This window comes from Bos javanicus, chromosome 23 (assembly GCF_032452875.1).
Source record: "Bos javanicus breed banteng chromosome 23, ARS-OSU_banteng_1.0, whole genome shotgun sequence".
NCBI classification, from domain to species: Eukaryota; Metazoa; Chordata; class Mammalia; order Artiodactyla; family Bovidae; genus Bos; species Bos javanicus.
The window spans coordinates 45,656,645-45,684,273 of NC_083890.1; the positions used below are offsets into that span (position 1 = coordinate 45,656,645).

Consider the following 27,629-nt stretch of genomic DNA (forward strand, 5'->3'; position numbering starts at 1 on the left):
TTCCAATATCCTTTTTAAAAATGTTTAAGAATTGGACATGATCCATTTGAAAAAAGAAACAGTAAGACCATAAGATCCCAGGGCCAGAAGCACATTAGGTCATGAATCAATAAACTAACTCAAAGCTGACTCTAAGTTCTCAAAGTGTAGTCCGGGACCACAGCCTCAGCAGCACCTGAGAACCTGATGGAAATGCAAATTCTTAAGCCCCACTGACAACACACTCAATCAAAACTCTGGGGACAGGACGCAGCGATCTGCATTTCTGGTGACCATTCTGGTCATTCTGATGATCACCAAAGTCTGAGAACCACTGCTCTAAGCCAGGAGTCAACAAACTACAGCTCTACAGCTCAATGGGAATGAAGTTTTCGTAAATAAAGTTTAATTGGAACACAACACATCCGTGCACTTGGGTATTGCACGTGTGGTTGCCTGCATGCTACAATGGCAGAGTTGAACAGTTGCATAGAAACCACCCGCCCCATACTGCTTGACCCTCCACAGAAAAGGTTTGCCAACCCCTGCTTTAAGTTCTTTTCTTAAACTCCAGCACAGAGACGTCAGTGTCAGCTACCAATGTCTCTATAAAGACAGCAATGCCCTCGCTGAGAATCACCACAGACTTCCTGGCAGCAGCATATCTTAAATCTGTGGATTCTTAAAGCTTGGAGGTTTTTGGTACCTAATTTTTTTAAAGCTGTATATTGTTAAAAACTGTTCTTTGTGCCTATTTCTTTTTTTTTTTTTTTTTAAGATTTTTTGATGTGGACTATTTTTTTAAGTCTTTATTGAATTTGTTACATATTGCTTCTGTTTTATGTTTTGGTTTTTTGGCTCAGAAACATATGGGATCCTAGCTCCTCAACCAGGGATCAGACCTGCACGCGTTGCCCTGGAGCCAAGTCTTAAGCACTGCACCACCAGGGAAGCCCTTCTGTGGTCTATTTCTAACCGATAACTCCTTATCTCAGGTTGAACTACTCAACAAATATTTAGGTACTTGCTCTGGCTTATAGTTTGAGCTATAAACACTCCCTGTCATTGCAGAACATAAGAGACCCCTGGGCAGATGGAAGAAGGCTGGTAGGGGGAGGGCAGTAACAAGCTATGATTAGAGCGCTGTGCTGTGCCAAGTCGCTACGGTCGTGTCCGACTCTATGTGACCCCAGGGACTGCAGCCCTCCAGGCTCCTCTGTCCATGGGATTTCCCAGGCAAGAATACTGGAGTGGGTCGCCATTTCCTTCTCCAGGGGATCTTCCCAATCCAGGGGTCAAACTCACGGCTCCTGCATTGGCAGGCGGGTTCTTTACCACTGGCGCCACGGCCAGATCCCATTAGGGCACTAAACACATTATATTTTCGTACAGGTGAGCAGGGTGCTGTTGATGTCCTCAGAATCCCAGCACTGCTGTAGAAAATCCTTAAACACTTCACACTATATTCTTTAGTGTGTCTGTGTTTTCATGTGTATATGCACATACATATAAAATATATATATTTATACAGAAGTGTATGTATTCTATATATATGTACAAATTATATATAATATACATATTATATACATGTGATTATATATCACATTATATATCATATATAAAATATATTTCATATATACATGATTATATGTTATATGGCAACCCACTCCAGTGTTCTTGCCTGGAGAATCCCAGGGATGGGGGAGCCTGGTGGGCTGCCGTCTATGGGGTCGCACAGAGTCGGACACGACGGAAGCAACTTAGCAGCAGCAGCAGTGAAAGTGAAAAGTGAAACTAGAAAATTCTTGAACACTTTGCACTAATTCTACAGTGTGTGTGTTTTTGTGTCTGCATATACACACACACATAAAATATGTGTTACATATATACAAGATTATATATTATGTGTATATATGTATATGTTTTATATATGGTATATAATGTGATATATAATCATACACATATAGTATATGATATATATTTATATACATGATATATTATATAAAATATAATCATATACACACATACAAGGACAAAAGCCAACTGCTAAGAGAGGTAATTCCGCTAAAAACATGGTAAATTAATCTTGGAATTGGTCTGGAGGACACTCATGTCCATGTTCTTAACTGCTTTCCTATAAAACAAGTATAACTGAAGGGATTTAAGAAACCTTCAGGGTTTATTCAATATTTATGTAAGCCTGAAGGTATTTCAACCTCTGGCAACATAAAGATTTAAATAATTAAAATCTATGTGAATAACATGTCCACAAACTGAAAACTAAGAGAAAAATTAAATCAAGAAGTTTAAAATACAAATTCAAAAGAGCACATATTTGTAGGAAATCAGAATAGCCCAGATTTCAAGCATTCTTCGTAATAAACATCTTTCAATAAATTTTCAACCAAAAAAAAAAAAAAGATACTAAATCTTTGCCCAAGATTCATACTAAATGTGTGGAACTCCTTGAAGTTTCTACTGAAAGTGGTTTACATACTAGTAAACCACTGGTTTGTTATTTTTCTCTTCCAGAAAGGAGTTTTTTTTTTAAATAAAGGTAGTTCAAACCTAAACAGATCAACTTGTTTCAAACTTATCCCATAAAGGGCACATGCAGCACAGAAAAAATTTACTCACTTGATCTTTCTCAAGGTCACTGCCACTACTGGGAGGAAAAAGAGGCAAGACTAGAAGGAAAGGAAAGGAGAGCCCAGTGGATACGTTTACTTACGAGAAACACAAAATACTCTCTAGAAGCAATCCCCACTTCCCACAGCTTGCTGAAATGTCTAACTCTCTAATTATTAAGCTTTGTTCTTCTCTGGCCAGCGGGAATTCTTTGCTCCAGATACTGTTTCTGAACGCTCTTCCCATGTTCTTGCTGTTGTTGTTCAGTCGCCAAGTCGTGTCCGACTCTTTGCGACCCCACGGACTGTAGCACGCTAGGCTTCCCTGTCCTTCACTATCTCTCGGAGTTTCCTCAAAGTCGTGTCCATTGAGTCGGTGATGCCACCCTACCATCTCGTCCTCTCCCACCCTCTTCTCCTTTGAGCTGCCATCTTGCCCAGGGACCGGCCCATGTTCTTCTAGCTTTACCTAACCAGAATACTTCCTCTTCTCCATACTTCTTCAAATCCTATTCTTTTCCCAAGGATTAGCTGAGGTCCCACCTAGCCTTCCTTGAAGCTTTTTCTGAAGATTTCAGCTTAGGTCAGCTTACATCAAACTCCTCTTATCTGAACTCTTTACTCCATTTATCTGTAGTTCATATTTCACAATTATTGGTCAATTCCATATTCTTTAGTACTGTTTCACATACGAACATTTTCCCTTTCCCGTGTTAACGGTAGCAGGATCACGTGATCATACATCTTGTTGATACCCTTTCCCATCACATCCCGCAAAAGGAACACCTACTGATTCACTTGAAAAGTGACTGGAAAGAAAACACATACCAGACTTACTTCTTAGGCTGCTTCTTCCGGTTCTTGTCTTTTTCCTACTAGGATACGACTTCAAGGATTTCCTTTTTCGGTTACCGGCCCAAGACAGCTCACTGCCGCTACTACTTGAATCTTGATTACTCTCCGAGAAAAGGTGTTTCCTATAATCAAACTTTTACAAACACAGGTGATACATGAGAGCTGCTGAAAGGATGCCAGTAGCATTTATGTACAATTAAACACATGACTATGAAGTTAGGCAAAAGAGAAGTAACTCCTTGAGAAGACTGGGCTGTCTTACACAATAAAAGAGCACAGAAGTACAGAGAAGGGAGAAAAAGAAGATGATTATATCCTTAGACAGCTGCTGTTGCAAAAGATAACAAAATCCCCTCTAATCATAATTGTAGAGATGGTAGGTAACTTTCCAAAAGCTGATGCACCTGATTACGTGCTATCACCAACTTCAAAATGCTAGCCCATAGGACTGAGAACCACAGCTAAAAGAAAGCCAGAAGGAACTTTGCTTGTTTGGAATCCATGATCTCAATTTTAGGAACAAAAATCTCATTTATTGTTCACATACAGATTTCTTTTTTAGTGCACTGATGATAGACTTAAAGCACTCTGCTTCCCAAAAGAAGAGCAGCAGAGAGATGGAAGCGGACATGTAGGAACAGAGCAACATCACTGACTTAGAACAAAACATTTCTTTTCAATTCATTAACACTTCTGATTCTATTCAGAGGAAATCTCAGCTGCTAGAAAGTCTTTAACACTTCTCTTTTACTTCATAATCTTCTGTTAAATTTACTTTTAATTTGGAGGATAACTGCTTTACAATATGGTGTTGGTTTCTGCCATACAACAACATCAATCAGCCTTAAGTATACATGTGTCTTTTTTGACAAAACAAGGACAGACGTTTGGCTCAAAGCCGAATACAAGGAAAAGTATCACAATTCGATATAACTTTGCTCTTCTCCTTGTACTTACTTGGGGGCTTTACCAACTAGTTATTAGAATTAATGCTGGTTTTCCACTTGAAAGTGAAATACTTCCTTTTAAAAAGACCTTAAGATAAATTTAACTGAGAAACATAAAGACGCAGAGCCAAGGCAAAGTTTGAAGATGGTATGCAAATAACTAAAATGAGAAGGACTGCCCAAAACAATCAAAGTGATCCCATTACCGACATCCGTGTTTCTTGCTTTCTATTATCCTCGAAAGCAGAATCTTTCCTGAAAGCAAAATATATTGAATTAACGGAAGTGTGGCAGCAACACCTTCGCCCTTCTTTTTTCTGCCATGTGCCCTTTGCATACTGTGAGCCCAGCGCACCAAAAGTGCCCTATTCTGTGACAAACTTCTTGTCTTGCCATCCATTTCCATACATCTTCTGCCTGCCAACAATTCGCTATTTAAAACAAAACCTATGTTGAGCCCATCTCCGTGAGGCACATAAAGACGAGGATGCAGGACAAAAAGGGCAAGGCAGCAGCGCTTCCTACCCGGTTGTGTCTTAGACCCGGCTGGGCGCTACGAAAGCCTTTCTGGTGATCAGTGACGTCAAGCATCTTCTCACACACGTCTTGACCATTTGTCTATCTCCTTTGCAGAAATGTCTGTTGAAAGCCTTTCCCCTCCTTTTTTAATCAGATGATTTTTTTTTTTTTGGCTATTGAATGTAGGCATTCCTTATATTTTTTGGATATTAACCCCTTCTCAGATAACATGGTTTGCTATTATCTATTTGCTAGCATACAGAAAGAAATTTGATTTTTGTATACTAATCTTTGTTTAAGGTTTTTAAAATAACATTTATGTCTTAAAAGTTAACACATGCATAATAGGAAACCAAAAAACACAAAGAGCAAAAAAACAAAGTGATTTCATAATCACAAGTACTTTACCACTTGGTGTGTCCTTCTAGGTCCCTTGTATCTTTCAATTTTGTTAAATTGGGGAGTTGTTTAGTGGGGACAGCATTTCAGACGGGGAAGATGGAAAATGCTCGGGAGATGGGCGGAGGTGACGACTGTACATACAACAATGTGAGTGCACTTACTGCCACGGAACATACACTCACAATGTGAAGATGGCAAACTTTACATGATGTCTATTTTATCACCATTTTTTAAAAAGTCAGCCCTATACTAAATGTTATTGTGCATGTGTGTGTAGTCTGAAAAGGGATAGAATAGGATAATCAAAGAGCTAGTTTAAAATCCCACTTGGAGACTATAGGTAGAGGGGGAACTTGAAGGAACTTTGGGAGACCAATGTAAGTTAATGATCACCCCAGAAAGCAAATGGAAAATCATGAAGCAAAGCAGGCTTGCTTAACAATGAAACTAACAACAGAAATACATCAAGTCAATGATGTTTGCATCCTGCCGGTTGAGGTCACTAGGTTAATGATTCCTAGGACATGCTCCTCTGCATACATTAAAAACAAAAATAGAGGGGAAAGGTGACATTCCAAAGTGGAAACCCCTCATCATACCGATGGCTGTTGTTTAGTCACTAAGTTGTGTCCAACTCTGGCGACCCCGTGGACTGTAGCTGCCAGGCTCCTCCGTCCATGGAATTCTCCAGGTGAGAATACTGGAATGGGTTGCCATCTCCTTTTCCACGGGGATCTTCCCGACCCAGGGATCGAACCCATGTCTCCTGCATTGGCAGGCAGATTCTTTACTGACTGAGTCACCTGGGAAGCCCCATTATACTGATACCTGACATGCTTTACCATAGTCTAGCATACATAACCATTCTTCTGCTGATTTGAATAGTGCCATGATGGTCCCAGTTTGACCATGTAGAGACAAGAAAACTTCCCAGCCTGACATGGAGGAGGAGTCGATGATGGAAGCTTAACTCAAAAATAAGGAAAATGGTGGTCTTCTCCCTGCTGTTCCTTTAATTATAAAAATGTAACCTGTGAAGCACTCAAAGCCCTCTCACCTGCCTGCAACTCGCACCTTTTTAGCAAGAGCATGCTCGGCCGTTTCTGACTCTTTGGGACCCCACAGACTGTAGCCCTCTATCCAGGGAATTTTCCAGGCAAGAACTAATAAACTCTTTCCTTACCTGACACTCTGCTTCTCATTGAGTTCTTTATGCATTGAGACAGAAAAACCTGTGCTCTTCTGAGCCCTGAATTGCGTTCTGTGGTTTCAGTCTGAATGTAAAAGCAGTTGTACGTGCTGTTTTACTTATTTCAACACAAAAGAGCTAAAAAGCTCTGAGCAGTACCCAAAATTTCTTTGCCATAAAGGCATCTGAATGTCCCTTTTAATTGAGGTACTCGTTTACAGACAGAGAAACAGAGACCCAGCAATGAACAGATTACTCCAGTCTAGAAACCTTAGCTCAGAGTCTGGTGGTTTTGCTAGACGTTCTTGGGGAATGAGTACCCTCCGGAAGACGAAGACCTACCCTCTGCTCTATGTGGACATATTCTGCAGGATGACAAGTGAGCAGCCTCTTCCCAAAGACAAATCTAGACTTCTCGGAGCAGCAGCAACAATGTTCCACGCTTCCCAGAAGGAGACAAAGGATTCTCGGATTCAAGCAGGGCTGGGGAGTCCTCACTGCTGAATGGAGGATCAGACAGGCACAGAGAAGGGCAGCAGGTTTCTGGGAGGAACAGAGCCCCAGAAGAAGGCTGCTGGGTCGCCTGAGCCCAGCACACTTCCAAACCAGGCTGCATAGGCCCTCCAGCTCCCACTCCTGCTGCAGCGGGCGTGAGAGGAAGAAGTAAAGCCGGAAGAAACCTGGATTACTCTACGGATCTGAAATGATGAAACACTGGATGCCTGGACAAGAAAGTATGACGAGAAGGAAGCAGAGTGGTGGTGTAGGTCTCTGCTCTCTTCTAATTGAAAGAGACCTCTGACCAGGAAATGGCTAGCTTCAGCGATGATATAAAAACACTCCTTTTTAGTTCCTGGACAGCCTGACAGGCTGTAGGCTTCAAACTTTCATTTTTTTAAGGTCAGGCAGGAACAGATTTCACAGCGTGACAAAGAGTACTTTATTAATGTTAGTAAAAACATTAGTAAAAATGTTAGTAAAAACTAACATTATTAAAGGAGAAATAGAGCTGTTCATTGGTAAAGCATCCGCCTGCAATGTAGGAGACACCAGTCCGACCCCTGGATCGGGAAGATCTCCTGGAGCAGGAAACGGCAACCCACACCAGTATTCGTGCCTGGAGAATCCCATGGACAGAGGAGCCTGGCGGGCTACAGTCCATGGGGTTGCAAAGAATCGGACATGACTGAGCACAAATGCAGGTCCTAGAGCTGCATACGTAATTTACAACTTGGGAATTTACATATGTAAATTACATGTGTAATTTACAACTTGGAATTTACGTATGTAAATTACACATGTAATTTACAATTACATATAAATGGTAAACCCTTAAAGCCCCCAAATAATAAATGCTGACACAGATACACAACACAGAAAGATATCTAATAATTCAAAGAAGAAGAATGGTGTTTGGGAGGTGGAGCCATAACAATATATAAAAACTAATGAAGTAAATAAAGGAAATTATCACTCACTGAGGATCCTTTGTGGGACTGTGTGTCTGGTAGAAAGACGAAGCAGCCCACATCAGTACTGGATCTGTTCATTCATTCCTTAGTTCATCCATCAGTGAAATTATATTACTGAACCTACTAATGAGAAAGTCTAGCAACCAGAACCCTCAAAGACTGTTGGTGCTAATGTAGAATGCTCTAAAGACACTGGAAAACATCTTGGCAGGTTTTAAGAAGTGAAAGATACACCAATTATGATCCAGCTATCCCACTCCTATATATTCACCCCAGAGAAAAGAAAACATAATCTCCATACAGAGGAGTTTCCCAGGTGGCACAGTGGTAAAGAATCTGCCTGCAATGCAGGAGACTGGGGACCAGGAATGCAAGATTCCTGGGTCAGGAAGATCTCCCGGACAGGAAATGAAAAACCACTCCAGTATTCTTGCCTGGAGAATCCCATGGACAGAGGAGGCTGGTGGGCTACAGTCCATGCAGCTGCAAAGAGTTGGATGTGACTTAGCAGCTAAACCACCTCCACCTCCACACAGAGACTTATACATGAAGCCTAAAGGGCTTTACTTGTAACAACGAAAATACTGGAAATTCAAATGTCCATCAACAGGAGAACAGACAGACAAGTTGTGGTATATCCGTACAATAGATCCACTATTCTCCATACCACTCATAACATAAAGGAATGAACTGCTGATACAACGTGAAGAATCTCAAAATACTAGGTTGGCCAAAAAGTTTGTTCAGATTTTTCTATAAGTGATGAGAAAACCAAACTTCTCGGCCAATCCCAATAATTACAATGAATAAAAGATGCTAGGAAAGAAAAAAAAAAAAAAGAGTGCATCCAGTTTGATTCCACTTAAGTAAGATTTTTAAAACTACAAACTCATCTATAGTGACAAAGCAGATCACTGATTGCCAAGGGTGGGGGTGGGCATGGAGAAAGAGGGAGGGATTTCCAAGGGGCAGGAAGAAATTCTTGGAAATGATGGACATGGTCCTTATCTTGATTGTGGTGATGGCTCCCGGGTGCAGACAAATGTCAAAACTCAAATTGTATACTTTACATAGGTACATGTTATTTCAATTATATCTCAACAAAGCTGTAAAAAAAAAAAAAAAACCACATGCATGGTCCATTCTTCAGAGGCCTACAGAGAAAAGTGGCAAATAAATTATTGCCAAGTGATACTCATTTTCTGTCTCGGAGTATCCAGTGTTCTGCTAGGGAAAACTACGTCACCAAAGATAACACTGGGGCTACAGTTTCCTCCCCCAGTGGATCATGCTTTGTCAGAACTCTCCACCACGACCCATCCGTCTTGGGGGGCCCTGTACAGCATGGCTCATAGCTTCATTGAGTTATGCAGGCCCTGGGCCACGATAAGGCTGTGATCCTTGAAAGGGGTAGAGACCCACAGGACAAGAGAACACTCCAGCCCTGCTGAAATTATTCACAGTAAACTGCACACAACGCTCTCTCCTTGTGTGGGGCAAGGCCAGATGCAGGAAAGGGGAAAACCCAAATGGTCAAATTGCAATTAACGAGTCACATTAACAACAATCTACGTGGTTTATGGGCTTCCCTGGTGGCTCAGATGGTAAAGCATCTGCCTGCGATGCAGGAGGCCCAGAGTTCGATCCCTGGGTTGGGAAGATACCCTGAAGAAGGAAATGGCAACCCACTCCAATATTTCTGCCTGGAAAATTCCATGGACAGAGGACCCTGCTGGCTGCAGTTAATGGAGTTGCAGAGTCAGACACGACTGAGAGACTTCACGTGGTTTATGACTTCTGAAAATCACTTACCTGGACGCATCGTTTAAAGTAGCAAACTGAATTGTTGCTGATGATTCTTGTAAATCTACAGAATACTCATGTTCTGAAGTAACTTCCAAGCATAAAAATGGAAAACAAAAATTGTTAAGCATCTGAAGTATACATTGAAATATACCATTCAAGTCCTACGATAGAAAAAAAAAAATCTGACCTTTTTGTGTATCATCCAGTTTTGACTTTTTGGGTGAATTATCAGCTGTATTTGTTTGCTGCAGGAAAATGCATAAACATCTGCTTAATTAGGGTGCCTTTGAGACTTTTTGGAATCATTCTATACCTCCAAAGAAAAGCATTTGAATACTAAGATATCAGGCTCTTTCTTCATTAAATTTGGTTCCAAGTGACTATTGGCTATTAAAAAAAAAAAAGATACCCACCCACAGGAGAAGGTTTACCACATCCAAGATAATCAAGAGTGTCTCATAGTCACTAAGGGAGACATCAAAGGAAGACTTACAAAAATGTCAACAGCATCATAACTGTTCAAGTTCCCCAAAAGACAGTCTATCTGTAGAAATAATCTTTGGTGTATATTTGTTTAAAAAATATGACACTATCATCACACTTCTCTACAGTCTGTCCATGTGATCAAACATAAGAAAATGGACTGAACATCAATACATGCCAAGCCTTGTGTTAGGTGCTTTACATATATTCTGTTTTTAGTCCCAAGAGGGCCACACTATAAAGCAGGTATTGCTTGTTTTCTCTAGTCACTTAAGTCATATCCAACTCTTTACAACCCCATGGACTGCAGCCTGCCAGGCTCCTCTGTCCATGGGATTCTCCAGGCGAGAATACCAGAGTGGGTTGCCATTTCCTTCTCCAGGGGATCTTCCAGGTCCAATAATTGAACCTGCGTCTCCTGCATTGGCAGGTGGATTCTTTATCACTGAGCCACCAGGAAGCCCAAACCAGCTTTGTTCTATAGATGAGAAGCCTCAGTCCCAGGGATGTTATGTCATTTCCTCAAGTTCCCACAGTCAGTAACTAAATGCCAGGTCTGATTCCAGAAATGATGCTGCTTCTCACAAGCTCAGTCTCCAAATCCCAAATGAGGGAATGAGGCAAAGCCAGCCAAGTCACACGTTCCACTGGAAACCCAAGTTGAGGGAAAGGCAAGGAAAAATAAGTACAACTGATGAACCTAATTTAGAGGAGGGGATCATCAAAAAAAGCCATGCCTGGGCAGGAGAAACTGGAGAACCAGCCGGGAGAGTCAGCTTCCACCTGCCAGCACCCCAGTGGACACGGTTCAGAATCCTGCCCTCAGGTCCTTGTACTTACAGCAGGCTCAGACTGGTTATTTAAGGGGAGAGTTATCAGGTGGTGGTCATCTTCAGCCCTGGTTAACTCTGCCGGCTTGGTAGAGTCCTTTTCTTGGTCTGTACGCATGAAGAAAAGAGCAATAAAAAATGGTAATAACCATACAAAATGCTGCATACACCCTGCAAATGCTCATCATGGGATCCACACTGCTGGTACAGTGCCATCTTCTGGTAAGAGCTGGTAATTGGGACCTGCCTCAAACACCAAAAATCTAGAGGCACCTTGGGCTTTGGGTCTAACTCATAAGAAATATTTCACCTGTGCAGGGCCAGCTTTGTGGGCAGACAGGCCCCTACATACCCCTAGCATTTGCCTCCAGCCACCCCATCATTATTTCTCCTTTGTCATTTCCAACTGACTCCCAAAGAGACTGTATCAGGTGGACAAAATAATTGAAGGTTTAATTTGCAACTTTTTTCTTCAAAGGTGTAACACATTAATTACTCTTATATGACCACAGGTTTTCAGTAACTGCTTTCAAGTAACAGTTTGTCACTGCTTCTACAGGGAATCCAGGTAAGAAATTTTGCTGTTTCCCAATATACCTGTCTCTATTTTGTGGCTGCTAGGAATCTCAGTGTCTTCTTTCTCTAATTCACCAAAAACAGCAGAGATTTTTGTCTGGTCAGGCATCACCTGAAATGCACACCAAAACCACACAGTTTTTAAAAGCAGTAATTCTTTTATAAATTTAACATTAACAGGTATAGAGAGAAATAGACAGCAATATGATAATAGTGAAAGTGAAGTTGCTCAGTCGTGTCTGACTCTTTGCGACCCCATGGACTGTAGCCGACCAGGCTCCTCGGTCCGTGGGATTCTCCAGGCAAGAGTACTGGAGTGGGTTGCTGTTTCCTTCTCCAGGAGATCTTCCCAACCCAGGGATCGAACCCGGGTCTCCCACATTGCAGGCAGATGCTTTACCATCTGAGCCACCAAGGAAGCTATGATAATAGTAAGGGACTTTAAATGGGGGCTTCCCAGGCAGAGCTAGGGGTAAAGAATACACCTGCCAAGGCAGGAGATGCAAGAGACGTGGGTTCCATCCCTGGGTCGGGAAGATCCCCTGGAGAAGGGAATGGCTACCCACTCCAGTATTCTTGCCTGGCAAATTCCATGGGCAGAGGAGCCTGGAGAGCTACAGTACATGGGGCTGCAAAGAGTCGGACATGACTGAGTGACTGAGCACACACAATGGACTTTAATATCCCACTTACATCAATGGATACATCATTTAGATGGAAAATTAACGTGAAGACATCAGCCTTAAATTAATGTCAGATCAGATGGACTTGACATACACATAACATTCTACCCAAAAGCAACAGAATACACATTCTTTCAACACACATAGAATCCAGGAAACACTTATATATTAGGCCACAAAACAAGTCTTAATAAATTTAAGACTGAAATCATATTAAGCATCCTTACTGACCACACTGATGTGAAACCAGAAATCAATTACAAGAGAAAAACAGGGAAATTCATGAATATGTGGTGACTAAATGACACACTTCTGAAAAACCAATGGGTCAATGAAGAAAGCAAAAGAGCACTTAAAAATACCTTTTGGCAAAGAGAAATAAAACATACCAAACTTATGCAGCAAAAGCAGTTCTAAGAGGGAAATTATAGTGATAAATGCCCACATCAAAAAATAAAGAAGAAAGATCTCAAATAAACAACATATCTTTACACTTGAAGGAACTAGAAAACGAAAATAAATGAACCCAGTTAGTAGAACGAAGAAAAAAAGAATGGAGATAAATGAAGTAGAGGCAAAAAAAAAAAAAAAAAAAAAACAGAAAAGATCAACAAAACTAAGAGCTATTTCTTTGAAAATATAAACAAACCTGACAAATATTTCTCTGGAGTCACATATGTACTTTGATATAGAATATTACACAGCCATTAAAAAGAAGCAAATCTGCCATTTGCAACAATATGGACGGACTCTGAGGGCCTTATGCAAACTGAGGTAAGTCAGACAGAGAAAGACAGATTCCGTGTGGTCTCACTTGTATGTGCAATCTTGAAAATGACAACAACAAAAATAAGCTCACAGATACAAACAGCAGATTGGTGATTCCAGAGGAGGGGGTTGAGGGTAAAAGAAACGAGTGAAGGGCGTCGAAAGGTACAAACTTCCTGTTATAAAATGAGTATGTCAAGGGGATTTAACGTACAGCATCGTGACTATAGTTAATACTATACTGCATATTTGAAGTTGCTAAGAGAGTAAAAGTTTTCACAAGAAGAAAAAATTTCTAATAATGGTGATGACTATCAACTAGTCTCATAATGGCAATTATTTCACAATATATACAAAATGGAATCGTTATGATTTATACCTGAAACAAATGTTTTATGTCAATTATATTTCAATTTATAAAACCCCAATATGGAAATGAAACAGAAGAATTAAACACATCACCTGTTTGTCTTCTCCTAAAGCTTTAATGGAAGCTTGTGATATGTTGAATTGCAATTCAAAATGGATTTCTATTTTCGTCACTTCTTTGTTTCTGATATTAATAGGCTTCTTCAGGTAAATTTTGAGCATCTTCATCTCAGTTTCTAGCAAAAAATAAAGTCAATATAGATCAATAAACTGAAAGGGGTTGTGTTTTTAAATTTCATAATTTTAAATGACTGGGATATTTGCTCACTGTCCAGATTTTTCTGCAATGAGAAGTTGAAAAGACATTATTTAAATAAAGTTACTCTGAAATTATTTTTATCAAATGCACATGTGTTTTTATATACACACATTATGTTTAAGTAGTTAATCTTGCAGAAACAGAAGTAATTTAGCAGCATAGCAATTGAGACGGGTCTTCTAAAATTCAATCTAGTTTTTAAAAGAACGTTTGTGAATACAAAGCTATCATCTCTGACAGATATTTTACTTCTCAATATATTAAGCACAACCTTCATTCTCATTCTTTCTCTTAGATCCCACCCATTTCTATAATTCAAAATAAAATCCACCGTTTCCAATATACAAACTGAAATAATCCACGCTCATCTCAACAGACTCCACTTGAAGAGAAATGGAAACATCCTCGGAGAGGCCTGCTTCTCAGACAATAGTCTCCTTGAGGGTCTCCGACCAGGACACCAGCTCTTTACTGACAAATAGTAGCTGGTTTTAATAGAGGAACCAGTTCAGACCACAATTCACAGCAAATCCAAGCGTAAGCCACAGCGAGTACAAGCTGCATTGGAAGCAGTAGGAACAAAAACTCATGAGAGCTGGCAAAGCTTGTTCACAAACTGATGAGAATGGAAAAAGGAAAAACAGACACACACCTGGATCCAGATCTGTGGCCCCTGATACTCGAAATACGGCTAGTACAACATGAGATGTGTTATAAGCACAAACCCACAGCTTATAAAGACTAGTACCAAAAAGAGAAGGTAAAGTATTTCATTGATTGTTCATACTGATTACATGTTAAACTGTGAATATTTTGGACATATTGAGTGAAATACACATTAAAATTAGTCCACTTGAAAAAAAACTTTAATGAGGTTACTAGAAAAATTTTAATTAAATATATGGTTCAGATCATATTTACATAGGATAGTGCTGGCCTCTAGTGAAATTCAACAATCCCCCAAAGGCTGATCTTACTGGACATTCAGTCTCTGCAGGGTAAGTCTCAAACTCTGCAGCAAAAACAATTTAAAACAATATCTGAAAAAGTAAATAGCTAACTGTGGTGTTGGAGAAGACTCTTGAGAGTCCCTTGGACTACCTGGAGATCAAAAATCCATCCTAAAGGAGATCAGTCCTGAATATTCATTAGAAGAACTGATGTTGAAGCTGAAACTCCAATCCTCTGGCCACCTGATATGGAGAGTTGACTCATTGGAAAAGACCCTGTTACTGGGAAAGACTGAAGGCAGAAGGGGACAGCAGATGATGAGATGGTTGGACAGCATCACTGAATCAATGGATATGAGTTTTAGCAAGCTCTGGGAGCTGATGATAGACAGGGAAGCCTAGTGTGCTGCAGTCCACGAGGTCACAAAGAGTCAGACACAACTGAGCGACTGGACTGAACTGAGCTGTGGGGCTAAATGCAAAGATACAAGGGTGAGAAAAAATAGCCCAAGAACTATACCAAACCCTCAACAGGCTCCTAAAGCACTGCCAACCCCTTAGCAGGAAGGGCTGTGCACACAAAAGGCAAGTCTTGCTCACCGAGTTTGCTATACAAGCCTCAGTTTCCTCAACTATAAAACTACCCCAAGTCACAGCTACCTCCACCAGCTCCTACGAAGCACTTTATGAATCTCAGAGTCTCCCCAAAAGGTGATATATTTATGAAGTATAGGATATTGACTTGGCAAGTGGGTTACTGAAAACCACCTCAGCAGCAAAATTCAGGGTTCAGAAACTTACAATATGCAAAGTAATATTAGGATGTGACCACAGTCAGATCCATGGGAAGTCTCTATAAAATACTGACTTCAGAGTAAACATCAATGATAAGTTATATATCTTAAATAGTAACAGGTGGTGACTATACAGTATCCCTGGTGACTCAGACAGTAAAGAATCTGCCTGCAGTGCTGGAGACCTGGGTTGGATCCCTGGGTTGGGGAGATCCCCTGGAGAAGGGCATGGCAACCCACTCCAGTATTCTTGCCTGGAGAATCTCATGGACAGAGGAGCCTGGCAGGCTACAGTCCATGGGTTTGCAAAGAGTTACTCTTAATTTATACTTATATTTAATTTAAATTTTTAGTGAGATGTTTATAAACCCCTTTCCTAGAGAGAGGGGGCACTTCCAGCTCAGCATATACTGTGACTACAGAACCGCTGGCTTCTGCTCCTTCCCATCTGTGTCACCATAAAAAATATACATTTGATCTTGGCCTCGGTTCCTGACACAGAACTCCTAAAATCCATTTTAAGCAACGGGGTGCTAGAAGCATCTTTTGCTCTCATATTTGGTCTTTGACCTTGGTTCCTGACACCGGAGCTTCTAACACCCTTGGCATCTCCTGAGTGATGAGTGTGTTTTGTAAGTTCATGAGGTGACTGGGGGCTGGAGGAGCCTAGACAACTTCAGGATGCACACTGGTCCCCAGAAAGACCAAGGAATGGTTAGAGGGTTGGAACTTCCATCTTCCCAACCTTCAGGGAGGGGAGAAAAGGCCAGAGATGGAGTTAATATTGGATCATGTCTACATGATAAAGCTTCCATAAAAATCCCTAAACTATGGGGTTCAGGGTTCACAGAGCCGTCGGGCTGGTGAACACCAACATTCCAGGAGGGTGATGCAGCCGACCTCCTCAGAAAGGCAGGCCCCTGCACTGTGGACCCTCTGGATCCTTTATTATGTATGTCCCCTATAATAAACTGATAAATGTAAACAAACATGTTTCCCTGAGTTCTGTGAACCATTATAGCAAATTATGAAACCTGAGGAGGAGCTTGTGGGAACCTCTGAGTGGTACCCGGTTGGTCAGACATACAGGTGTCAACCTGTAATTGACTTGCAATCAGCATCTGAATGATGGGCGGTCTTTACCACCTTTTCCTTCTCCCAGCTGCACAGTGAAAGGCTCTCCTTCTGCCTCTTCCTCTACTGCCTCCTCATGCCACAACTTCCCTCTTTTTCTAATAATATTTAACAGAAGAAATTAAATAACGCAAGTGATTCTTGTTCATAGAAACTCAAATTGTGTTTATCAAACGCATCTATTTACAAATCTATTTGTGTAGTTCTTTGCATCTTCCTGGTTACTATATCTTACCAATTATCTCATTAATGGGGCCTTTAATCCACATTTTATTAATGTATTTTTATGAGGGTCACCATGTCACCTTTTCAAAAATTATCCTTTAACAAAACACTGAAGTTAACTTATGTACCTAGGAAAGTCCAGCAAGGAACACTGGGGGCTGAGTGAGGTCCACCTTACCCTCAGGAGCCCCTTGGGAGAACCTCCAGTGAGAGTTTCCAGCTGGGAAGGATGGGTCCGCTCTCTCCAGGGCTGGTGGGGTGAGAATCATGTTACACGTGGTCCCACTTTTCACCCTAATCTGAACCTCCACGGTGGCCAAGTTCAATTCAGCCTGCATGAGAGACACTGTCCTTCTTGTCTGTGGTTTCAATTTTCCATTTCTATTATTTCGGTATAAATAGGCAAGCTGCCCTAGATTCTTTGTGAAGTAAGCATAGCATCCATATAATTGCATAGTATTTTAACTCTTTAGTAAACCCAATTACTTCAATGAATATGTGTATGGAGTTATTTTCAAAACATCCTTGTAATTTTTTACAGACCCAATTCAGGGATCCTGGTTAGGTGTGATTACATCTGAAACACTCAACTAGACCAGCACCTTACTTTTATCCATCCATAAAAGAATCACTCCCCAATTCCATGCCCCTCAACTCTACCTACCAAGCAGAGAAGAAAGGTGAGTGGTGGAGATTTAAGAAGAGGGGGGCAGAGGGCAGATATTTACATACATGTTGAAATTGTCCCTGTAACTCATACATTGCTAGTGCAAATATGTGGGAAACAGAAGGGAGGTACCATCAGTTCAGTTCAGTTCAGTCGCTCAGTCGTGTCCGACTCTTTGAAACCCCATGAACCGCAGCATGCCAGGCCTCCCTGTCCATCACCAACTCCCGGAGTTCACTCAAACTCACGTCCATCAAGTTGGTGATGCCATCCAGCCATCTCATCCTCTGTCATTCCCTTCTCCTCCTGCCCCCAATCCCTCCCAGCATCAGAGTCTTTTCCAATGAGTCAACTCTTTACATGAGGTGGCCAAAGTACTGGAGTTTCAGCTTTAGCATCATTCCTTCCAAAGAACACCCAGACTGATTTCCTTTAGAATGGACTGATTGGACCTCCTTGCAGTCCAAGAAACCCAAGAGTCTTCTCCAACACCACAGTTCAAAATCATCAATTCTTTGGCGCTCAGCTTTCTTCACAGTCCAACTCTCACATCTATACATGACCACTGGAAAAACCATAGCCCTGACTAGATGGACCTTTGTTGGCAAAGTAATATGTCTGCTTTTTAATATGCTATCTAGGTTGGTCATAACTTTACTGCCAAGGAATAAGCGTCTTTTAATTTTATGGCTGCAATCACCATCTGCAGTGATTTTGGACCCCAAAAAAAATAAAGTCTGACACTGTTTCCACTGTTTCCCCATCTCTTTGCCATGAAGTGATGGGACCAGATGCCATGATCTTCGTCTTCTGAATGCTGAGCTTTAAGCCAACTTTTTCACTCTCCACTTTCACTTTCATCAAGAGGCTCTTTAGTTCCCCTTTACTTTCTGCCACAAGGGTGGTGTCATCTGCATATCTAAGGTTAGTAATATTTCTCCTGGCAATCTTGATTCCAGCTTGTGCTTCTTCCAGCCCAGCGTTTCTCACGATGTACTCTGCATAGAAGTTAAATAAGCAGGGTGACAATATACAGCCTTGACGAACTCCTTTTCCTTTTGGAACCAGTCTGTTGTTCCATGTCCAGTTCTAACTGTTGCTTCCTGACCTGCATACAGGTTTCTCAAGAGGCAGGTCAGGTGGTCTGGTATTCCCATCTCTTTGGGAATTTTCCACAGTTTATTGTGATCCACACAGTCAAAGGCTTTGGCATAGTCAAGAAAGCAGAAATAAGATGTTTTTCTGGAACTCTCTTGCTTTTTCCATGATCCAGTGGATGTTGGCAATTTGATCTCTGGTTTCTCTGCCTTTTCTAAAACCAGTTTGAACATCTGAAGTTCACAGTTCACGTATTGCTGAAGCCCGGCTTGGAGACTTTTGAGCATTACTTTACTAACATGTGAGATGAGTGCAATTGTGTGGTAGTTTGAGCATTCTTTGGCATTGCCCTTCTTTGGGATTGGAATGAAAATTGACCTTTTCCAGTCCTGTGGCCACTGCTGAGCTTTCCAAATTTGCTGGCATATTGAGTGCAGCACCTTCACAGCATCATCTTTCAGGATTTGAAATAGCTCAACTAGAATTCCATCACCTCCACTAGCTTTGTTCATAGTGATGCTTTCTAAGGCCCACTTGACTTCACATTCCAGGATGTCTGGCTCTAGGTGAGTGATCATACCATCGTGATTATCTGGGTCGTGAAGCTCTTTTTTGTACAGTTCTTCTGTGTATTCTTGCCACCTCTTCTTAATATCTTCTGCTTCTGTTAGGTCCATACCATTTCTGTCCTTTATTGAGCCCATCTTTGCATGAAATGTTCCCTTGGTATCTCTGATTTTCTTGAAGAGACCTCTAGTCTTTCCCATTCTATTGTTTTCCTCTATTTCTTTGCATTGATCGCTGAGGAAGACTTTCTTATCTCTCCTTGCTATTCTTTGGAACTGTGCATTCAGATGCTTTTATCTTTCCTTTTCTCCTTTGCTTTTTGCTTCTCTTCTTTTCACAGCTATTTGTAAGGCCTCCCCAGATGGCCATTTTACTATAACCACTTCTTAAAACTGTGCTACAAAATATAACACTTCCCTTGTTAATCTTTTTAAGTGTAGAGTTCAGTGGCATTAAGTATATTCATGTGGTTGTGGAAAAGATCTCATCTTACAAATCTGAAACCCTGCACCCACTGAACAACTCTCCATTTCCCCCTCCCCACGGCCCCTGGTAACCACCATTCTGCTCTCTGTCTCCATCAACTTGACTTCACTTCAGACACTTCATTTTAGTGGAATCATACAGTATTCGTCTTTTTTGTGACTGCTACTGCTAAGTCACTTCAGTCGTGTCTGACTCTGTGCGACCCCATAGACGGCAGCCCACCAGGCTCCCCCGTCCCTGGGATTCTCCAGGCAAGAACATTGGAGTGGGTTGCCATTTCCTTCTCCAATGCAGGAAAGTGAAAAGTGAAAGTGAAGTCGCTCAGTCGGGTCCAACTCTTCGCGACCCCATGGACTGTAGCCTACCAGGCTCCTCCGCCCATGGGATTTTCCAGGCAAGAGTACTGGAGTGGGGGACTAGCATTTACTAATTAGCATGACATCCTTAGGGTTCATCTATGTTGTAGCATGTGCCAGAATTTCCTCTTTTTTTATAAGGTAAATAACAGTCCACTGTATGTACAGATTACATCTACTTTATCCATTCATCGGTCGATGAACACTTGGGTGTCTTCCATCTCTTGGCTATTGTGAATAAGGCTGCCATGAACATTGGCATGCAAATCTATTCAAGTCCAACTTTCAATTCTTCCAGATATAAATCCAGAAGTGGAACTGCTGGATCCCATGGTGACTCTATTTTCAATTTGTTCAGGAACTATAGCCATTTTTTACAGTGAGAAAATCAGGCAAGCCACTGAACCCCAACGTTACAGACTGGAGGAGTCACCAGTCCTTCCCTGAGCACAGCCCGGCTTCCACCACACTCACCAGCTCCCTCTACCTCAAGTGCAAGCAAAGTTCACCCTGAATTAACTAAGCATACACAGCAACTGTAAACAGAAATAACACTCAGCAGTAAAATGTGGAGTGGTTTAGAATGCACATCTTACCTAGTATGCTGAAATTCATCACTGCTTCCTTCAAAAGTCTTACTGAGTCCCACAGATCACTCTTGAAAAAAAAAAAAAGTGAAATTCATGAGCACTTAACACACACTGGATATCAACATTCTCTAAGCACTGAGGTTTAAACAGGAATCAAACATGATTACCTCAGGATTGTTTATACAAAAAGTTACGCTCTGACTCCCTAGGTTGAAATCGATCCAAAATTTCTCTAATTTTTCATCTGCAGGTTTTCTCATCTGTAAGATATAATTTCAGCATTAATATGTGAAAGAGTCAAATGAAAATTCCACTGAAAACAGAACTTCTTTCCCTAGAACAATCCTACTTTAAGATTACAGGGTCTCCTATTGTCTCTCACTTCTGCAAAACAGGAAGAGGGTTTCAACTGTAATAGCTCACCTACTTCTGAAAAAACTCTATATACTTATAAAAACTCCATACTTAGCAACAGATGTTTAAATGTGTCAGATAACTATCCACACCATTTTTTTTTCTAGTGCAAGTCACAGAGGAAATAGTTCTCTGTGAAAGCAGTAACAGTCCACATGGCATATGGATAGGAACTTCTAGCAAGGAGGTGCGGTGATCAAATAAAAATGGTGGTTGGCTGTCTAACTTGCCACGTGTTGGAAGAAGGCTAAGACCTGAAGATTTCACGTTATCCTCATTTTCATTGATTACAGACACTCCTCCGTATCCATGGGTTCATTCAAACAAATGTGGATTGATTCAGAAAGTTCCAAAAAGCAAACCTTGATTTTTGCCACATGCTGGCAATTACTTACATAACATATTAACTTCTATGCAGAGTACATCATGAGAAACGCTGGACTGGAAGAAACACAAGCTGGAATCAAGATTGCTGGGAGAAATATCAATAACCTCAGATATGCAGATGACACTACCCTTATGGCAGAAAGTGAAGAGGAACTCAAAAACCTCTTGATGAAAGTGAAAGTGGAGAGTGAAAAAGTTGGCTTAAAGCTCAACATTCAGAAAACGAAGATCATGGCATCCGGTCCCACCACTTCATGGGAACTAGATGGGGAAACAATGGAAACAGTGTCAGACTTTATTTTTCTGGGCTCCAAAATCACTGCAGATGGTGACTGCAGCCATGAAATTAAAAGATGCTTACTCCTTGGAAGGAAAGTTATGACCAACCTAGATAGCATATTCAAAATCAGAGACATTACTTTGCCAACAAAGGTCTGTCCAGTCAAGGCTATGGTTTTTCCAGTGGTCATGTATGGATGTGAGAGTTGTACTGTGAAGAAGGCTGAGCACCGAAGAATTGATGCTTTTGAACTGTGGTGTTGGAGAAGACTCTTTTGAGTCCCTCGGACTGCAAGGAGATCTAGCCAGTCCATTTTGAAGGAGATCGACCCTGGGATTTCTTTGGAAGGAATGATGCTAAAGCTGAAACTCCAGTACTTTGGCCACCTCATGCGAAGAGTTGACTCATTGGAAAAGACTCTGATGCTGGGAGGGATTGGGGGCAGGAGGAGAAGGGGACAACAGAGGATGAGATGGCTGGATGGCATCGCTGACCCAATGGACGTGAGTCTCAGTGAACTCCGGGAGTTGGTGATGGACAGGGAGGCCTGGCGTGCTGCGATTCATGGGGTCACAAAGACTCGGACATGACTGAGCAACTGATCTGATCTGATCTGATCTGATTGTATTAATATTTACAACTATTTGCACAGCATTTGCACTGTGTTAGGCACTGTAAGTAATCTAGAGGTGATTTAAAGTATGTGGGAGAGTGTGTGTTCATTGTATGCAAATACTAAGCTGTTTTAGATAAGGGACTTGGGTATCCACAGATTTTGGCATCCACAAGGGGTCCTGGGCCTGGCCCCCCATAGGTACCAAGAAATGATTGTATTACAAAATAAATACATGCTCTTAAAGAAAGGAGAAAGAAGGAAAGAAAGCTAGATTAAAACAGTACAGTACTTAATGTGTGTGAATGTGTGTGTATGGTGCTTATAGAAAGGGTAAATATCTCCTTCTTTGTCCCCCAACTTCACAGAGGTCCCTTTTCATAGGAACCATTAACAATGCCTTTGTTTCTTCCCAGATATGTTAGACACGCTCAGCAAGCATATATAAAGTTTCTATTCCTCAGCAAGTGGGACAAACACTAGACTTACTATTCTCCCACTTGCTTCTCCAATAAACAGTATTTCTTGGCCAGCATTGCATCAGGCATGTCTACTTTTTATTAATGACAGCTACAGAGTTGAGCAAAGGTGTTAACATATGTCTGTGGCGTGGAAAGCCAATGTACGGACCCCCTACTGAAGCTGATGGAAATTTAGAAGTCCTAGAAAGAAGCAAGCAAGCAGGGACTGGAGTCCTCAGACAACCAGAAGGAAAAACAGACAGACCTGAGATGCAGGAACCAAGCTACCAAAATCAGTTCGAGAGAGAAAGAGTTTATCATGTAGTCATGATCTAACAGTTCAGCTCACAGAGGCCAAGAAGGGCGCGCTAGACCCAAAACAAAGAAAGGGTTAACTAAGACATTTAAGAGACATGATCCAGGAAACCTCAGTGAAGTCCAGGTCCAGAGACCTTTGAAAATTTTACCCAAAAAAAAAAACCTGAGATGGTGCAGGTTGGAGCACTTTTACATGAAGGATCTTGCTCCTCTAGGAGCCAAAGAAGAGGGTGAAAAGAGACTACACAATTTTGGACTATGAAGTACAAGGTAGAATGACCTAGAGAAAGGAGAGTGACCCCAGTTGCTGGGGACAGAGTGGGAGGCACTTACTGGAAGGAAAGAAGCAAGGGCCCTGCCCTGTTCCCTCCAATCCAGGTGTGAACAATGATGCCCATCACCAGGATAAAGTACGACAAGGTTCCTGTAACTGACCTTGTGAACAAAGTACATAAACTCAAAAATTCATTTATCAAGTAGTAACAGCAGGGCTCTTAAATAATAAGCTTCAGAGTTGAGGCCTCTAGGAAGAAAAGCAAGATTTCTTAAAAAAAAAAAAAACACACACCCTTCTGTGTAGCGAGAGCAGTTTGGCCTGATGTACATCTACCTATGGATCTCACTATATAGCACCCAACTTCACAGCCCAAAAGACAGACATACCTCATGCTCACCAGCAAAAGCAGCAGTGCATGGAAATGAATAGACCCTGCAAAACATCTCAGAATTAAAAAGTAAAATAAAATATGGATGGACCCCACACACAAGCTACAGACATTCTACAAACAAGCATGGATAACTAGGTGTGCTGTTAAGTCCCTTGGTACAAAGTATGGAAGAGGCTCTCAAAGCTGCAAATGGAGATCTATTACCGTGGGCAAAATTCACATCCCACCTGGCAGGTTACAGGCCAGGTTTTCCAGTACAATATACACCTCAACCCAGCTGCCTGGCAAGAGTCCTAAGGAAAGGAGTGAATTTAGCCAATATTTTCTCAAAGACTTAACTGTCCATAATATGTCTTTCTCTAGTTATCCTCAGACCTACAGGAAATCATTCTTCATAAAATCTCTCTGGAGGATATAATGTTACAACTGCTCTAAATCACAAATAAATATGTTAGATTGAATGAAACCATCTTACACACACACTAATGAATCGCTAGGCACAATGAGTCTTCTCTTCTGAGCGTTCTACTCAATGGATAACCCAGTGATGCCCAGTAAATTCTGTATTCTGTATTCTCCCCTAAAATAAAACAGATTCTAGATTTCTTAAAAAACATTAGACATTCAGTGATTTCTCTGGTAGGACGGGATAAGAATCTGCCTGCCAATGCAGGAGACACAGGTTCGATCCCTAGCCTGGGGAAGATCCTGCATGCCTTGGAACAGCTATGCCCATGAGCCACAACTACAGAAACCCATGCACCCCACGGCCTGCGTTCTGCAGCAAGAGAAACCACCCCAAGAGAAACCACCCCAAGAGAAACCCGTGCACCGCAATGAGGAGGAGCCCCCGCTTGTTGCAATTATAGAGAAAGCCCGCGTGCAGAAACAAAGACCCAGAGCAACCAAAAATCAAATAAAATTTTAAAAAGACATTCAGAAAAGAACTAGTTAATAAAGTAAAGCTCAGAGAAACGTCTTACCTTCTTTGGTCACCAAGTCTGTCATTTAGGTGATTGATAAACCGTCTACAATCCTTCAAAGTAAATAATGCAAACTTTTTGTTAAACAAACCAAGATATTCAATATATCTTTACCCTTTGCAGCATAACAGAGACCAGTGTTTGCTTCTACATTTTCAGGATCCAGTGACATCAAGACTCCATAAGGACTCATTATTAACCATGATAACTGTAACAGAACTTTGTATCAGAAAAAGGAGGCTCCAGGCTCAAGTTCTGAACCCCCAGCTGAGGAATACTTTATGTGCAATTATGTTTCCCTGGGTTAAAAGAGTGAACGAGAGGAATACCTCTTACTGATGATCTAGACTGTAATATTTGACTAACCCTTGGGCATCCATCTCCCCAGCACAAGCCAACCACAAACCCATAAAACTTATCAACTGGGGGTTTATCCTGGTGTATTTATCCACTGTCAATTTCCCTTATCAGCAGTTCTCTCTCCTGCTCCTCCCTGAAATCTCCCTCCTGCTATAGGTTCTAAGAATAAAGAATACGTCTAGAGTTCTCCTAATCAAAACCCATTAGGGAGGCAAACTTGCCAACCCCCAAATTCTAAAACTAGAGAAATACTGATCCAGGCGTTTTTCCCTCTTGTTGGCAGGGGATGTCTGTTGTGGTAAACAGTCCTCACGCTCCACGTCTACATTCAGCACTAAAGGGACACGGATGTGAGCCTTCCTCTAAAAGCAATTCCACTAAGAAATTGCTTTTCTGACGGAAAATGATTTGAGAAACAAGATAATTACTTTTGTTTTGCAAAACTGAAAGTGAAAAGTGAAAGTGAAGTCACTCAGTCGTGTCCGACTCTTTGTGACCCCATGGATTATACAGTGCATGGAATTCTCCAGGCCAGAAGACTGGAGTGGGTAGCCTATTCATTCTCCCGTGGATCTTCCTGACCCAGGAATCAAACTGGGGTCTTCTGCACTGCAAGCAGATTTTTTACCAACTGAGCTACCAGGGAAGCAGGTTACATGAAAGACACCAAAAATTATTGGCTTTTCTAGTGGCTCAGCTGGTAAAGAATCCGCCTGCAATGTGGGAGACTTGGGTTCGAACTCTGGGTTGGGAAGATCCCCTGGCAAAGAGAAAGGCTACCCACTCCAATATTCTGGCCTGGAAAATTCCATGGACTATATAGACCATGGGGTTGCAAAGAGCTGGACACGACTGAGCGGCTTTCACTTACTTCAAATTGCGGAGGTTGGAGGGCCCAGGTCATAACCACCCCACAATACTCCTCTGCCAGCAGAGCCCCCAGGCCAGCTTTAGCCTCCACCACCACCCCAGGTGCTTTCTGCAAGGCACATTCTTTTCTTCTCTGACTCTCCCTACCTGTCAAGGTTTGTTGAAAGTCACTTCCGGCTCCATGACATGGTCTCTGACTGGATCCATCAAATTCACACAGTTCTGTCTCCAGGCTGTCTCCTATAAAGATGTCCTAACTCTAAGCTGGTATTTGTTCCACACATACTCTATTTCTATTGTCCTCAACTTATTTTCACATAAGTGGGAAACAGGAAGCTTCAAAATGCCAACACAATCACACTCGAAGGAAAAAACCCTCCCCTAAGCCCAACATACACGAAGGCTCTGAGAAGTTGCTTCATGAATATTGATTAAATGGAATTTTCATGACCATAGATCTCACCGTCTCAAATTCTCGGTCGTTAATTTCTTTGAAAGCCTTAGCAATGGTGTCATCTTCAAACCACTGAGGGACAAAGTCCTCCCTGGATTTTCTGGTCGTCAATCTACACAATGCTTCACAAAGAGCCACCTGCTGGTCATAATCTAGAGATTAAAGACAAGGCAGACAGGGATGATTCTGGGCACCAAGCAAACACAGCAACAAGGTCCACAGACCAGCATTTGCTCTAAGAAGCTCCAGCTTAGACGACTAGCATGTGGCTTCTAGTTTTAAGCAGCAAGCTGTATCCTGGAGCAATTATAATCATTTAAAGTGTGAACGTGTTAGTTGCTCAGTCGTGCCTGACCCTTTAGAACCCCATGGACTGCAGCCCGCCAGGCTCCTCTGTCTATGCAATTCTCCACGCAAGAATACAAGAGTGGGTTGCCATTCCCTTCTCTGGAGGATCTTCCCGACCTAGGGTTCAAACTCAGGTCTCCTGCATTACAGGCAGATTCTTTACAATCTGAGCCACCAGGGAAGCCCCGATAATCATTTAAATTCATCTGTAAGAAATTTCAGGAGAAAAATCCAAACAATAGGTCAATAAGGAAACAATTTCTAAAAAAATTAAATGTTACTTCTGTATTCTGTATTTCAGATATATTAAAACATTCAAAACCAACTATGGTTAAGACTCATAGACATAGAGAACAAATTCGTGGTTACCAGTGGGAAGAGGGAAGGGGAGAGGGGCAAGATAGGAGTGAGGAAGTAGGAGGTACAAAGTATTGGGTATAAAATTAGCTATAAGGACATACTGCACAGCATGGGGAATACAGAAAGAATTTTACAGTAACTATAAACTGAGTATAACCTTTATAAATTCTGAATTACTATATTGTATACCTGTAACTTATATAATATTATACATCAACTAGACCTCAATTAAAGAAAAAAAAGGAGATTTCCCCCCCCAGCCTTAAGAAATATTTCTACTATAACAAAATCTCAAGATAAACTATGGTTTTTCAGAGCAGATAAACAAAACTACATATCCCAACATATTTAAATATTAAACAATTTTAAAGGTAAAAACCAAATAGCAACTGGATATGCAAACTTAAATTTGCAAAATAACA

At 41.4% G+C, this 27,629-nt stretch overlaps 1 protein-coding gene and 1 non-coding gene across 2 annotated transcripts in view; one reads left to right on the plus strand and one right to left on the minus strand.

The window, feature by feature from the left end:
• The window catches only part of SYCP2L (synaptonemal complex protein 2 like), a 65,561-nt gene that overhangs the window by 21,720 nt on the left and 16,212 nt on the right, over window positions 1-27,629 (minus strand). Inside the window, exons 12-24 of the mRNA XM_061397757.1 lie at window positions 26,509-26,651; window positions 24,816-24,868; window positions 23,828-23,873; window positions 20,859-20,951; window positions 20,698-20,758; window positions 13,599-13,741; window positions 11,707-11,797; window positions 11,120-11,217; window positions 9,984-10,041; window positions 9,803-9,884; window positions 4,615-4,663; window positions 3,444-3,594; window positions 2,617-2,666 (exon numbers count right to left, since the gene is read on the minus strand). Of these exons, the coding sequence (XP_061253741.1) occupies window positions 2,617-2,666; window positions 3,444-3,594; window positions 4,615-4,663; window positions 9,803-9,884; window positions 9,984-10,041; window positions 11,120-11,217; window positions 11,707-11,797; window positions 13,599-13,741; window positions 20,698-20,758; window positions 20,859-20,951; window positions 23,828-23,873; window positions 24,816-24,868; window positions 26,509-26,651 (1,118 nt within the window). The remainder of the gene's footprint in view (window positions 1-2,616; window positions 2,667-3,443; window positions 3,595-4,614; window positions 4,664-9,802; window positions 9,885-9,983; window positions 10,042-11,119; window positions 11,218-11,706; window positions 11,798-13,598; window positions 13,742-20,697; window positions 20,759-20,858; window positions 20,952-23,827; window positions 23,874-24,815; window positions 24,869-26,508; window positions 26,652-27,629) is intronic.
• On the plus strand, window positions 9,577-9,649 carry TRNAR-GCG (transfer RNA arginine (anticodon GCG)). The gene has a single exon. It is a non-coding gene; the product is annotated as a tRNA-Arg (tRNA).